Source organism: Euleptes europaea, chromosome 17 (assembly GCF_029931775.1).
Source record: "Euleptes europaea isolate rEulEur1 chromosome 17, rEulEur1.hap1, whole genome shotgun sequence".
NCBI lineage: Eukaryota > Metazoa > Chordata > Lepidosauria > Squamata > Sphaerodactylidae > Euleptes > Euleptes europaea.
The window spans coordinates 20,099,528-20,115,009 of record NC_079328.1 but is presented as its reverse complement, the minus strand read 5'-3'; the positions used below and the strand labels follow the sequence as shown (position 1 = coordinate 20,115,009).

At 46.3% G+C, this 15,482-nt stretch overlaps 1 protein-coding gene across 1 annotated transcript in view; it reads right to left on the bottom strand.

Moving 5' to 3' along the window:
• Positions 1-15,482, bottom strand: part of VWF (von Willebrand factor) — a 196,636-nt gene that overhangs the window by 154,616 nt on the left and 26,538 nt on the right. The window contains exons 2-5 of the mRNA XM_056862312.1: positions 9,751-9,805; positions 8,729-8,878; positions 5,661-5,763; positions 5,348-5,556 (exon numbers count right to left, since the gene is read on the bottom strand). Of these exons, the coding sequence (XP_056718290.1) occupies positions 5,348-5,556; positions 5,661-5,763; positions 8,729-8,878; positions 9,751-9,805 (517 nt within the window). The remainder of the gene's footprint in view (positions 1-5,347; positions 5,557-5,660; positions 5,764-8,728; positions 8,879-9,750; positions 9,806-15,482) is intronic.

Below are 15,482 nucleotides of genomic sequence, written 5' to 3'. Positions count from 1 at the left end.
AGATCAGTTCCCATGGGAAAAAAATGGCTGCTTTGAAGGGTGGACTCTATGGCATTATACCCTGATGAGGTGTCCCCCCTTCCTAAACCCTGCCCTCCCCAGGCTCCACCCCCACAACCTCCAGATATTGTGGCAACCCTAGTGGTAGAGCATCTGTTCTGCATACAGAAGGTCTTAGGTTCAACTTCCAGCTTCATGAGTTAGAGGAATTCAGTAGTAACTGACCTTGGAGAGTCAGTAGCTAACCTTGGAGAGTCATTACCAATCAGGGTAGACCTTGATAGACCAAAGGTCTGACTCCGTATGAGGCAGCTTCATGTGTTCATGTGCGAACCTTTAGGGGTGGTTTACCATGGCCTCCTTCAAGGTTCCTATCCAGTGTATACCAGAATAAAAGCCAAAGGGCCAAAGTCACATGCCAGAGAAACAGTAGGGAGGAGACATTCCAGAGTTAGATCTGTTTCTCCCACCTGTCGAAGGGGTCAGATCACACCTGCTTCATAGCACCACCCTAAGAACATTCCAAATATTCAGAGTACTGAGTTAGTTCCAGCTGGAGCCAGACTCAAGAGAGGCTGACCTTCCAACTCTTGTTATCAGGACAGGAGTTCTGGTTCCCACCCTCAAAATTTATTTTGCAACCACACTGGAAAACATTTTGCTATGTTTGGAATGAGACGTGGTTTTCACAGGATTTAGATTATTTTCATAACTGTTGAGTTTCACATTGCATGTAGATCTACAGTTGCTAAAACATCAGCCTTAGGTGGACAACTTCTTCAGCCCCCTGAGACTGAGATGGGACTCGCATGTGCTGAGTACTAGTCAGAAGTTCTTATTTGGCCCACACCAACTAGTCTTGTGTTTTAGATTTAACACTGTAGTCTCTCCTCTGCCTTTTGCAGGCCTCCTGTGAGGTTGTAAGGAGGCAGAGTATGTGTATTCCTGATGACTTTGTTGCCAGGCAACAAACCATAAAGGTCGAGTGTTTGCACATATGTATTTATTTTAAACATTTCTAAGCTGTCTTTCCATCCTCGACCTTGGTACTTCAGACCAATATTAGCCATAGTCTAGGAAGCATGCATTGTTCAGGGGGAACCCTTCTGTATTTACTGTTGGAGCCTTTTGTAAAAACAGCCAACTGTGACCTTGACGTCTACATGAGTTTTCTTCAGTGGCAAGTAAATTGTTCTCTAATTACATCAGTTGAGGCCATGCTGTACTCCTCTCCCTCACTTGGATGTTTTCAAGTCTACATATCTAAAAAGTAAAGGTCCCCTGTGCAAGCACCGGGTCATTCTTGACCCATGGGGTGACATCACATCCCGACATTTCCTAGGCAGACTTTGTTTGTGGGGTGGTTTGCCAGTGCCTTCCCCAGTCATCTTCCCTTTACCCCCAGCAAGCCGGGTCCTCATTTCACCAACCTCGGAAGGATGGAAGGCTGAGTCAACTTTGAGCCGGCTACCTGAAACCGACTTCCGTCGGGATCAAACTCAGGTCGTGAGCAGAGCTTTTGACTGCGGTACTGCAGCTTAACGCTCTGCACCACGGGGCTCCCTACATATCTAGGGTGACCTATATAAATAGGGCTGCCAACCTCCAGGTAACTAGCTGGAGATCTCCTGCTATTACTGCTGATCTCCAGCCGATAGAGATCAGTTGACCTGGAGAAAATGGCTGCTTTGGCAATTGGACTCTATGGTATTGAAGTTCCTCCCCTCCTCAAACCCCACCCTTCTCAGGCTCCGCTCCAAAAACCTCCCACCGGTAGCAAAGAGGGACCTGGCAACCCTATATATAAATCCCAGAATTTTCCCCTCAATCTCTCTTCTGTGCCCTGTGCGGAAATTGAGGTGGGGGCAGCATGAGCCAATGCAATTCCCACATCAGCCCTCTGAATTCAGACCAAGGATTACCCCCCTTCCTATATGAGCTCACCTGGTTCTGCTGCAAACCTCCTGGGCCACCATACACACACAAATGCACAGGAACTGCTTCCCTGTGGTATTATCCCACACAGTGGTTGCATGTGTATGAACATCACACCATGTTGCATGCCAAGTTGCACTCCTGTATCTCAGTGGTACAGCAATCGCTTGGCATACAGAAGGTCCCAGGTTCAATCCCCAGCATCTCCCGTTGAAGAGACTAGGCAAGTAGGTGATGTGAAAGACCTCTGCCTGAGACCCTGAAGAGCCGTTGCCAGTCTTAGACAATGGACTTTGATGGACCAAGGGTGTGATCCAGTATAAGGCAGCTTCATGTGTTCATGTGTACCCAGTCACCTGGGTGTCTCACACCTAACCACTGCCCCACCAGTTGGATTGCCAACTCCGGGATGGGTAATTTCGGGAAATTTGGGGTTAGAGGCTGGGGAGAGTGGGGTTTGGGGAAGGGACAGGCCACAGAGGAGTAAAATGCCATAGAGTCTTCCCTCCAAAGCAGCCATTTTCTCCATGGGAACTGATCTTGGTAGTCTGGAGATCAGTAGTTATTCTGAGAGATCTCCAGACCCCACCTGGAGATTCACAACACTACCAACCAGGGTAACAATGATGGGGAAGAGCCATGTGATTGGTCACTCCTACGTGGTTGTAGCATTCACAGGCCCCATTGACAACCACATAATATGTGTGTTGTGCACTCATGTATACTGCAAACATTCTGGTGGGGATGATTGGTTGGGTCTTACGAATAAAACAGTTGCTCTCTGAAGGGTATCGACCAGTCAGAAAAGACCCCTGTGACTACTTCTCCCTTCATGGTTGTGATATTCTCAGGCACATCACAATCAAGCAGGATAGTGCCCCACAATCAAATGGGACACGGGTGCTCCAAAATAAGAGACAACCCTACTGGGACCTTTTCCATGTAAGAACAGCTCATAAGGCCCAAGACACATATACAAATCATATTACAGACTCTGGATGGTGGGAAGACCTTTCTGGCTCTCCAAAACTCACTTGCAGTGGGAAAGCAAACCCCATTTCCTTCAGCAAGGCTTGCAACAACCAAGGCTGTGAGTATTGGAGGGGTACCCAAAGACTGAGGTGCATTGTGGGCCTTCTTAAATTGCTATCTATCTTTGGAGACAGTCAGCAGGCAGAGGGCTAAAGTAGGGTTGCCAGGCCCCTCTTTGCCACCAGTGGGAGGTTTTGGGGGCGGAACCAGAGGAGGGCGGGGTTTGGGGAGGGGAGGGACTTCAATGCCGTAGAGTCCAATTGCCAAAGCGGCCATTTTCTCCAGGTGAACTGATCTCTCTCGACTGGAGATCAGTTGTAATAGCAGGAGATCTCCAGCTAGTACCTGGAGGTTGGCAACCCTAGGCTGAAGGCTTCCTTCAGGCCTAGACCTGCCTCCCCCGCGGTTTTAAAAGGAGTGCAAGCTCTGCCCAGCAGTAGCAACATTTTGTCTCTTCCCCATTGTTAAATCTTTGCAGATTTCCCACTGAAACTCCTGAAGTGAGTCAGTGTTTTCGAAAGGAGGATGTTTTTCAGGTACACTGAATCAACACTGAAGCAAGAACAAGGTCAGTCAGAAACAATGAAAAAGGACCTTTGGCATTTGGCTCTTAACGTAATGGCTCAGTCCCAGTTCCCTGAGCATTTCTGCACAGGCTATAAAGTGAACAGCGTTTGAGCATGGAAAGGCCTTCAACACAGCTAAAAGGTAAAGGCCCCCTGTGCAAGAACCGGGTCATTCCTGACCCATGGGGTGACATCACATCCCGATGTTTACTAGGCAGACTTTGTTTACGGGTTGGTTTGCCAGTGCCTTCCCCAGTCATCTTCCCTTTACCCCCAGCACGCTGGGTACTCATTTTACCAACCTCGGAAGGATGGAAGGCTGAGTCAACCTTGAGATGGCTACCTGAAACCAACTTCCGTTGGGATCGAACTCAGGCCATGAGCAGAGCTTGGACTGCAGTACTGCAGCTTACCACTCTGCACCACGGGGCTCATTAATACAGCTACTGTGCATTAAATTCTCAGACTCTGTTGAATGACATCTGCAGGTCTGGATTTATGCACAAACTACAGTTTAGGGCTGCTAAATATATTTTTAAAACTACTAAAAATGACTAAATTACAATGTTGGGTATTGCTCTGGAGATTTTTAAACTTGACATCGCTTGCCCCAAATGCCTGCAGGTTATTCAGGTGACATCTTTATTTCACACCTTGGATTTCAGCAAGGAATGGGTACAATCCTAAGAACATTTTCCTGGAAGTAAGCCTCATCGAATCAAATGGGACTTACTTCCAAGTAGACCTACAGAAGCTTTCTCCCTGGTCATGTTGCTATGCTGGAATTGCATGAGCAGTGACTGAGGCTATGTCCACACATTCTCTTGCTTTACAGTTGGCCCGAATATTCATTCATATTACATATGTTTCTCCTTTGTTTGTTCTTCCAAATAAGCAATGTAAACACCATGAGACTGGTTCAATGGTGAATCACCCCTATGGGAGTGACCACAGTTATAGATTGTATATGCTTTGCATAAAGGAAGTCCCTGGAATCTCTAATTCAAAGGATTTCTGGTAGAGGGGTTGAACGTGAGACTTCGGAGGGTGGGGGTCAATAGTTTGACATAGAATAAGGCAGCTTCCTAAGATTCAGGTATAAAAAGGAAATCCATAGTCACTCGGATGCCTTAGCAAGCCTCCATTCTCTCGGTCCCATCTGAAACATGGAGATAACAACAGCGACCTACTCTACAGTATCACAAGGATTACTGAGCTAACATATGTGAGGCACTCACCAACTCCCTAAAGATCAGAATACTAGGAGGCTTCCCTCTGGGCCAAAATACAGATGGCAATGGCATTAGTTGGGTCTTAGGTGCCGAACTCGACTCTCAGTTGCATGTTCATGGGGGGACTAACCTTTAAAAATCATCACTCCATGCCACTCCAAATACTGTGAGGTAGAAGGAATGGCTTCAGGCTTCCTTCCCACGCTGTCTTCTCCAGTGGAAATGGCCATGGAGGGGCCTGTTTGTTCCAAACACTGCAAGGGGTAAGGAGGAGCCACCCATGGCTGTTTCCGCTGGCAAAAAAGAGTGAAAGGGGGAAGCCTGAAGTCCTTCCTTCCCCCTCACAGTGTTTGCAGCCACACAGAGCGAGAGATTGTTAAAGGTTAGTTCCCACGTGAGCATGCAAATGACAATCATGTTGGATACCAGTGACCCACCTGTGTCATATGTAATGTGTATTTTGGCCCTCAGCTACTTTGCTGTTGAGAAATCATCCTCCCAGCTCATGCTGCTGAAGGGACACCTAAATAAGCTCTGGAGACCTGCTGTAATTCCATTAATGGGAGCAGCTTTGATTCTTACCTTCCTGCGTCATAAAATCATCCTCAGCAAATCTGTTGAAGTTGCCACATAGTCCACAGGTCCTGTTATAATGCTTGTCTGCCAAGGTGATCTGGATGTTCCCACTGATGTCCATCTTGGCCACAAAACCATGGTCTTCACTGGAGAGTTTATAGTAACCTGCCTCGATTTCTATAAACACCCCATTGGAGGCATAAGGTATGGAAATCCTGTTGCAAGAAAAATAAAGACTCTCTCATATTGGGCACACCTATGAGCTAGCACATCACTTGCAGTTCTGAGGAAAACCCTGCGCCACCCTTGAAATGTTTACCTTTTGCCACCCTGGGTCACGGTGCCATCTAACAACAGACGGACATCAAAATATTCCCCAAGATACAGAGAAAGGCTGTTTCTTCTTCCATTCTGATAGTCACCTGAAAAGTAACAAGAGGTTGAGGAACTTTCCGAAACAAATTAGTTGCTTTAAAAAAAATATTTCAGGCCAAATATTTCAGCATCAAGATTTTAATGTCTGTACTTCAGAGGTAGACTGGCCACATAATCTATGGGGGAAATCCCTTGTGGGGCACTGGTGGCCTGGAAAAAAGTGGTCCTTGCACTGTTGGGAGTGCCACAGAGGCTGTTCACCTCAAACCTGGCAATGGGTACAGGGGCTACTTGGCTCAGCTGTTGTTAACATCCCAGTCTGCTCCTACTGGGACATCTTAAACAAAAATCCCACAGCAGGAAGAGGAACTGAGGGAGAAAGCAGGAGGAAAAGCCATTGCCCACACTCTGCTGTTTTTTTGTTCCAGAATCTCCAGGCGCTCTGAGAGTCAACGTGGTGTAGTGGTTAGGAGCAGTGGTTTGGAGCGGTGGAGTCTGATCTGGAGAACCGGGTTTGATTCCCCACTCCTACACACGAGCAGTGGAGGCTAATCTGATGAACTGGGTTGGTTTCCCCACTCCTGCACACGAAGCCAGCTGGGTGACTTTGGGCTAGTTACAGCTCTGATAGAGCTCTCTCAGCCCCACCTACCTCACAGGGTGTGTCTGTTGTGGGGAGGGGAAGGGAAGGAGATTGTAAGCCGGTTTGATTCTTCCTTAAGTGGTAGAGAAAGTCGGCATATTAAAAACCAACTCTTCTTCTTAGATAAGGATGCCAACTCTAGTTTGGGAAATTCCTGGAGACTTGGGAGTAGAGCCTGGGGAGGGTAGAGTTTGAAGAGGGGAGGGAGTTCAGCAAGGATGCGATGCCATAAAGTCCACTTGCCAAAGCTGCCATTTTGTCTAGGGGAACTGATTCCTGTAATCTGGAGACCTGCTGTAATTCCAAGAGAACTCCATCCCCCACCCGGAGATTGCCAAGCCTACCTATAGACCATTAGGCAAATTGATGTCATCTGAATGAACAGGTTGTATACATTGATAGTACATGACATTTCTAAAAACATTGCAACAAAGTACCTGGGAGCAGCCTTTTGTAAGCGTCTTAAATTTGGTTCTTGTAGGTTATCCGGGCTGTGTAACCGTGGTCTTGGAATTTTCTTTCCTGACGTTTCGCCAGCAACTGTGGCAGGCATCTTCAGAGTAGTACACTGAAGGACAGTGTCCTTCAGTGTTACTACTCTGAAGATGCCTGCCACAGTTGCTGGTGAATAGGGCTGTCAATTCGGTTCGGTCCGAACTGAAAATCAACCGAATTTCCCCTGATTTGGTGATTTTCTGTTCGGACGGATCCGAACTCAAAACTGGCGGGCAACCGGGGGGGCCGAATTCAGCGAGTTCGGGAGTTCGCGAATAAATTCGGCAAATTCGGCCCCCCTTCAGGGGAGCCCGCTGAAAGGCGCGGGCTGCCCTTTAAACTGATCTGAGCCTCCCAGCCGGGAGGCGCAGATGAGTTTAAAGGGCAGCCCGCCCCCCTTCAGCGGGCTCCGCTGGAGAGGCGTGGGCTGCCCTTTAAACTGACCTGCGCCTCCCAACTGGGAGGCTCAGATCAGTTTAAAGGGCAGCCCGAGCCTCTCCAGCGGAGCCCGCTGAAGGGGGGCGGGCTGCCCTTTAAACTGATCTGCGCCTCCCAGCTGGGAGGCGCAGATCAGTTTAAAGGGCCCCCGCGCGCCTTCAGGGAATCCCTCTGAAGGCGCGCTGGGGCCGAATTTTCCCCCGAACTCCGGATCCCCCTGAATTACCGGGGATCCGAAGCGGGGGAGTTCGGACTTCGGCACGTACCGAACCCACAAGGGTCAAATTCGGCCGAATCCGAAATGTACCGAATTTTTTTTTTTTGACAGCCCTACTGGCGAAACGTCAGGAAAGAAAATTCCAAGACCACGGTTACACAGCCCGGATAACCTACAAGAACCAATGAACTCTGACAGTGAAAGCCTTCGACAATATGTCTTAAATTTGTTTCATTATTAATCAGAATTTTAAAATACTAGACTGTAATCAACATCATAGAGCCCCGTGGTGCAGAGTGGTAAGCTGCAGTACTGCAGTCAAAAGCTCTGCTCACAACCTGAGTTCGATCCCAACGGAAGTCGGTTTAAGGTAGCTGGCTCAAGGTTGACTCAGCCTTCCATCCTTCCAAGGTTGGTAAAATGAGTACCCAGCTTGCTGGGGGTAAAGGGAAGATGACTGGGGAAGGCACTGGCAAACCGCCCCGTAAACAAAGTCTGCCTAGGAAACATCGGGATGTGATGTCACCCCATGGGTCAGGAATGACCCGGTGCTTGCACAGGGGACTTTTACCTTTTTTAATCAACATATCATGTTGTTAGGAATGTTAAATGAACTTTCAGAATAGTGCTATGCAGTGGACAGGGTTCCTGTATGCCTGTTAAACTGCTAATCCTCAATCAACGGAGTCACACCATTGTTAAAAAGAAAAGGGCTTCATGGTTTTGAAATACTGAACTTTCAGATACAAGGCAGTTGTGGTAAAGAGTTACAAAGGAAGTTAAGAAAGGGTGGTTAATGATGGAAGAGAGGCAGAGGAAGAGAGGTGGCTGCTAGAGTTGTGGCAGTAAGGGGTCTCCACGCTGTTGTATTGCGTTTAAATAAACCTGTTGCATTCCTTCACTAGCAGCTTTATAGCTAGGCTGCCTGATGTAGCAGGCATCTCTGTGATGGTTGCCAACATCCAGGTGGCACCTGGAGATCTCCTGCTATTGCAGTTGTTCTCCTGCTATTGCTGTTGATCTCCAGATGGCAAAGATCCGTTCCTCTGGAGAAAATGGCTGCTTTGGAGGGTGGACACTATGGCATTATACCCTGCTGAGGATGTGCATCCGAAAGCAGAGCACAGGGCTGCTTCAGACGTTCGAACAAATTGTGTGCACCTTTACCAGAACGGCAGGCATGAAGGCACGAACACAAAAAAACCCAACTTAGACTCACCCAAGAGTGAGAAGGACCTCTTGTGACAGTCTCCGGCGAGCAGATAGCTGCAGTCCCCAGCAAAGTCATACAGAGACTCATCAAAGGTCTTAATGTGGTCATCTCCAAACAGACTGCAATGCGTGGAAAGCTGAGAAACTTCTTTTCCAGCTGCAAGAAAATAATTTGACGCACATCTAAAGTGCACATCTAAAGGTAGGCACACAGTAAGAATGAACTTTCCAGTAAGCTAGCAACATTTACAGGGAAAGTAAAATATAATGCCATGAAAGTAAAATATAATACCATTATTAGGATCATCCAGTATAATGCAGTGATTAAGCTACAAAGAACTGTCCCACTAGCTGACATTTTAAGGAGGGGGGGGCAAAAATGGGGCATGATATGAAGCCATGCTTACAATCTGTGGGACACTTGAAGCTGCCTTGTAAAGTTTTATTGTTTATTTATTATCTGCTCTTAGCAGAACCACCTCTCCGGAGGTGCGACCATATTGCTTGTCCCACTGGGTGGCAAGCAGTTGCACCCCCCCTCCACCAGCCTTAGTAAGTGTGGGGGTGGGCTCTCCATCCCCTAGCAACCAATGGGAGGGTCATTAGCAGGGATATGGGGGAAGGTACAACAGTGGCTGCAGTGCCTTGTCACTTCCAGTTAAAAAGCAGAAGTAACAGAGGGTAAGTCTAGGGATCTCCAAAAACTCTATTGTAAACCATAGAGTTTCTGATTATTCCTAGAACTACCCTGTGTCACTTCACTTCCTTTTTTTTTTACTGGAAGTGACATGGCACTTCATGTGATGCTGCCAGCAGGCAACGGAAGCAGGGTGCAGAGAATCCCCCACCCCTGCTGGACAAATAGAATCCCTATCCAGACACCATTGAAATCAATGGTCTTAGAAGGACATAACTGTTTAAGATCGCATTGTCAGTGTCCCGGAGACAAATCCAGATTTTTGTTAGAGCAAGAATGCCAGGGTAACAACATAATTCAAAGCAGGAATTACAAACAGGGTGCCTTCTTACCTGCTGTCAGGACAGGTAGCACAAACAGTGTCATACAAATGTGAGCGCCTGTCATCTAAGAAATAAGCAAAGCAGAAATGTTAGATGTTCCTTTAGATTTTAACTTGCAGAGAACATGGTACAAATTACCTTGTGAAATAAAATCTTATTTGTGTATACTGGCCATGGTCCAGCCAGTATTCAGTATTTTAATTTTAATAGAAAAATTAAGCACAAATATCATGCCTACTTCCCCCTGAAATCAATGGGCCCTAAAAACTGGTTAAGTTTCATAGGATCATGTCTATCTTTAAATTCTGATCAATGTTCCTTCTCTGTCATATTTAACATCTGAACATCTTGATGGGTGAAGGTCATTTATGGACTATTCCCTGTCACCATCTCTAACCTCCATTTTTTCAACTCAGTCTAATATAAGAAAATACATGTTTTGAATTGGTTGCAGGAGATGTAATTTTTTTTTATTTCTATGGCTTTCATAGAATCACAGAGTTGGAAGGGATCACCAGGGTCATCAAGTCCAACCCCCTGCACAATGCAGAAAATTCCAAATTACCACCCCCCCACACCCCCAGTGACCCAGTGTGGTGTAGTGGTTAAGAACAGTGGTTTGGAGCGGTGGAGTCTGATCTGGAGAACCGGGTTTGATTCCCCACTCCTCCACATGAGTGGCAGACGCTAATCTGGTAAACCGGGTTGGTTCCCTCTTCCTACAAATGAAGCCAGCTGGATGACCTTGGGCTAGTCATAGCTCTCTTAGAGCTCTCTCAGCTCCACCTACCTCACAGGGTGTCTGTTGTGGGGAGGGGAAGGTGATTGTAAGCCTGTTTGATTCTCCCTTAAGTGGTAGAGAAAGTCAGCATATAAAAACCAACTCTTCTTCTTCTTCCATGCCCAGAAAATGGCCAAGATGTCCTCCCTCTCATGATCTGCCTAAGGTCATAGAATCAGCATTGCTGACAGATGGCCATCTAGCCTCTTCTTGAAAACGTCCAAGGAAGGAGAGCTTACCACCTCCTCAGGAAGCCTGTTACACTGAGGAACCGCTCTGTTAGAAAATTCTTCCTAATTCTTCAATAACCTCATAAAGCATGGATGGCCACACATGTGTGAGAAAGGCATGATGACAGCGATTGCCTCCTCCTCATTGCCCCTGACCTCCATTGCATTGGTCTCTAGGAGCCAAACACGTACACAGTCCATGCCCTGGAAAACTGAGGATACAGATTATGCATTTGAAGTGCATGTGTCTTGAATGGTATGCTGGGTACCCAAGGTTGGGTGAAAGGAAAATATATATAAGTCTATGTATAAATACTGAAAGTATAATTTATTAGAAGCTTTTAGGTTGGGTTTTAGTCCCCTCCTTTTTTCTTCCACTCTTGAATGGTATGCACATAGCCACTGTATGCAAGAAACCAACACATGGAGATTGAGCATGGCAAGAGTGTTGGGCTAATGGCTACAATTACCCCAATACGATACTCACCCGCACATACAGCTGCACATTCTTTAGGTGACTATCTGCTTAGGGCTGTTTAAACTAAACAAACAACGTGTTTATCCAACAGCTGTGGTGCAATAAAAACGCCAAGTGAATGCTTAGTGGCCATAATGCACAAAAGCTTTCTAATATCACAAGGAATTGAATTTAAGCTACCTGGTACCAGAAGCCTGGACTGAATGCTTTCCTGGTGGAAATTTATCATAGACCTCATATTACAAATTGGTGGTAAACTGGTCATACATTTCATTCAGAAGAGATATAAGAAGAATTTTTCATCCAGATGAGCCAGTGTGGTGTAGTGGTTAAGAGTGGTGGACTCTAATCTGGAGAACCAGATTGGATTCCAGCATGGTGTAGTAGTTAAGAGCGGTGGTTTGGAGCAGTGAACTCTGATCTGGAGAACCGGGTTTGATTCCCCACTCCTCCACAAGAGCGGTAGAGGCTAATCTGGTTAACTGGATTTGTTTCCCCACTCCTGCACATGAAGCCAGCTAGGTGACTATGGGCTAGTCACAGTTCTCTCAGAACTCTCTCAGCTCTACCTACCTCGCAAGGCACCTGTTGTGGGGAGAGGAAGGGATTGTGATTGTAAGCCACTTTGAGACTCCTTAGGGTAGAGAAAAGCAGGGTATAAAAACCAACTCCTCTTCTTTATTGCTCCTTACTTCTCAAGATTTCTGATCAGGTACAGAAGAGGAGTAAGATCTTCCCATTCATTTGGTGGGATGAAACGAATGTGGCGTATAGAGTGTCTACGCATGCACCCCAGGGTGCATAACTGGCTGCCTGCATTCCACCACAAATAAGCACAATCCCTGCCATGCTATCACCAACAAATCACACCAAGTCCAAAAAGTATTCCTCTTTTAAGTAAACAAAATCCTAGCAATTCACCTTATCTGTTGTATTGTCATGTTTATTTTTTAATTATATCCCCCTTTTCTCCCCACAGGGACTCAAATCAGTTCACCACTTCATTCTCCCCTCCACCGCCTTATAACAGTAACAACCGTATGAAGTAGGATAGGCGGAGAGACTATGATGGCCCAAAGTAATCCATCGAGCATCCATGGCAGAGGAGTGATTTGAGCCTGGTTGTCGGAGGTCCTAGTCTAGGGCTGCTAGGTCCCCCTAGCTACCGGCAGGGGATGTGGGGTAGGGTTGCCAGATCCAGGTTGGGAAACTCCTGGAGATTTGAGGCTGGAGGCTGGGGAGGACAGGGACCTCAGTGGGGTACAATGCCATAGAGTCCCCCCTCCGAAGCACTCATTTTCTCCAGGGAAACCAATGTCTGTAGTCTAGAGATGAGCTGTAGTTCTGGGGGATCCCCAGGACCCACCTAGTGCCTGCCATCCCTATCCAAGTCCAACACTGTACCCACTATTCCACGTCATCTCTCACCTAGAAGATGAGCCATGAATGGACACGGCATTTGAAAATCAGAACAATTATAAATTTCAGGGTGGATAAATACAAATTATAACGTCTTAAATCTTCAGATAGTGTAGTGTAGTGGTGGGAGCCAGCATGGTGTAGTGGTTAAGAGTAGTGGTTTGGAGCTGTGGAGTCTGATCTGGAGAACCGGGTTTGATTCCCCCACTCCTCCACATGAAGCCAGCTGGGTGACCTTGGGCTAGTCACGCTCTCTCAGCCCACTTACCTCACAGGGTGTCTGTTGTGGGGAGGGAAAGGCAAGGTGTTTGTAAGCCGGTTTGAGTCTCCCTTAAGTGGTAGAGAAAGTTGGCATATAAAAACCAACTCTTCTTCATCTTCTTCAGACCACTTAGTAACCAATATATAGGACCCAAGAGCCTAAATTATTAAAATGTGGACGCGTATGGAGCATGTGCACGCACACACTCATGAAAGGACATATTGAAAGTAATGTTTAATGTCTTTAATGTGCCACTGGACTTTTGGTCGTATTTCGCTATGACAAGCACAGCGACTGCTTTGCAACACACACGCACAGAGCTGAAAGAACCACTCAACCTCATGTTACATGGACCAGCTGTTCACTGACTACAGTTTACTCCAGTCCTATTATGTCAGCAGATTAGTTATATTAATGGAAGAGTAATTTCAGCTGCAATCTTAAGGGCACCTAGGAGTAAGTCCCATTTAATAACTTATTTCTGAGTAGATCTGCTTAGGATTGCTCCCTTAGGGTGCTTTCTCCCATGCCGAATAATGCACTTTCAATCCACTTTGAATGCACTTTGCAGCTGGATTTTACTGTGTGAAATGGCAAAATCCACCTGCGAACGATCTTTAAAGAGCATTGAAAGTGGATTGAAAGTGCCTTATTCAGTATGTGTGAAAGTGCCCAATGTGTACTACCATCTATACAAAATTAGAGAATTTTACTTTAAAAACCATGTATCATTCATAGTGCAATAACATTTAATCATGTTTAATAGCACCACAGCAGTCACAACCTTGCTATGACTCATGGAGGCCTTGCAGAGGAGCTGCTGGAGCTGTGGGAAATTGGTTTTCAAGACAGCCTAAATTTCTGACAAGGATAGAGGTTCAGGAGGGCAGTAATTAGTGGGTCCCAAAGGAATGCAAGACATGTGATAGATAAGACTCTGCAGTACAGTTTATGGGAGCTACTGCAGTAACATTTGGCAGGGCAGACCCTAATAGAAACGTCTAAATGCAATCCAAAGACAGAATCAGAAGTTAAGGACACAGTCAATTGGAGCTTCTGTAACCCAATCAAGGCAAGTTAGACTGAATTTATTCTCCTGACTAACCCAATGGGATAAGGCATGCCAGCGTGGTGTAATGGTTAAGAGTGGTGGGAGCAGTGGAGTCTGATCTGGAGAACCGGGTTGGATTCCCCACTCCTCCACATGAGCGGCGGACGCTAATCTGGTGAACTGGATTGGTTTCCCCGCTCCTACACATATGAAGCCAGCTGGGTGACCTTGGGCTAGTCACAGTTCTCTTAGCGCTCTCTCAGCCTCACCTATCTCACAGGGTGTCTGTTGTGGGGAGGGGAGGAGAAGGTGTTTGTAAGATGGTTTGGTTCTCTGTTAAGTGGTAGAGAAAGTCGGCATATAAATACCAACTCTTCTTCTTCTTCATGCTGATGAGAGCAAGAGACTTTTCCAGATAAATTCATTGGTGCTAGCAGAAAGTTGTATCTGATCCACAACATCACACCAAACACAACCTGATGGATCACATGGCATCTCTCTCTCTCACACACACACACACACACACAGGTGCTTCACTGCAAAAGTCATGCAATCCTTTGCACCAGAGACATATACTCATTATTACATTTTTATCCTGCTCTTCTTCCTAGGAGCTCAGGGCAATAAACACAGTCCTCCTCCCCCTGTTTAACCTTCTCAACAGCCCTGCGTGGTACGCTGCCCAGGAAAGCACGATTAACCCATCGATACCCAGTGAGCTTCATGGTTGAGAGAAAATGAAAATCACATCAGAATAACCCATACGGTCAGCAAATTGTATGTCAGTTGTAAATTCCTAGCAGCAAAAAAAATTCTGAATGTTCAGCCTCTCAAGCAATACTTGGCTAAGTCACTAACAAACATGCAGTTAATTGAATTAATCATACAGATACCTTTGCTTCTCTTCAAAAATTCAACTACTCATCAAGAGTGAGATTCCCTAATGGCCAGGCGGGCTAGTCATGACTGGGTGCGTCACCCCCTCCTCTCCTTCACAAGGCTACACTGGTATGGCCCATGTTGGCTATTTGTTCCTCTTATATAAGCCAGGAACTCCAGCTCACTAAAGGGGAAAGATAAAAGGTGACCGTTGCTTCCGCCTGATTCTTAACACAATGGAGCTAACGGGAAAATCAGTTGCCCTCTTGGCTAAAAAGAAACAATGAGGGGAAGTCGTATTAAATACTTTTACATGACAGACAGACAAACTGTTGAAATGGGGAGGGGGGAGTCATTGCATATGTACGTGGGTGTAAACTTATAAGGAGACAGAGAAAGATGTTCTTTCTTTGCAGCACATAAGAGTTTAAGGTTCATTGAAAGAGTGACCAAGAAAGGGAAATATAAGACTGGATATAACTTTGCGGGTATAACTTTTTCCTTCATGCACAGCATCCAGTCAGTAGAAAGTGTACACATTCTCGATAGTAGGTTTTTGCAAGGTTAACCACTGTTTTTATTCTCAAGCAAAGCGTTTCCCATTTTACATGCTACCAGTCGATCAACTTGGACTAGCAGCA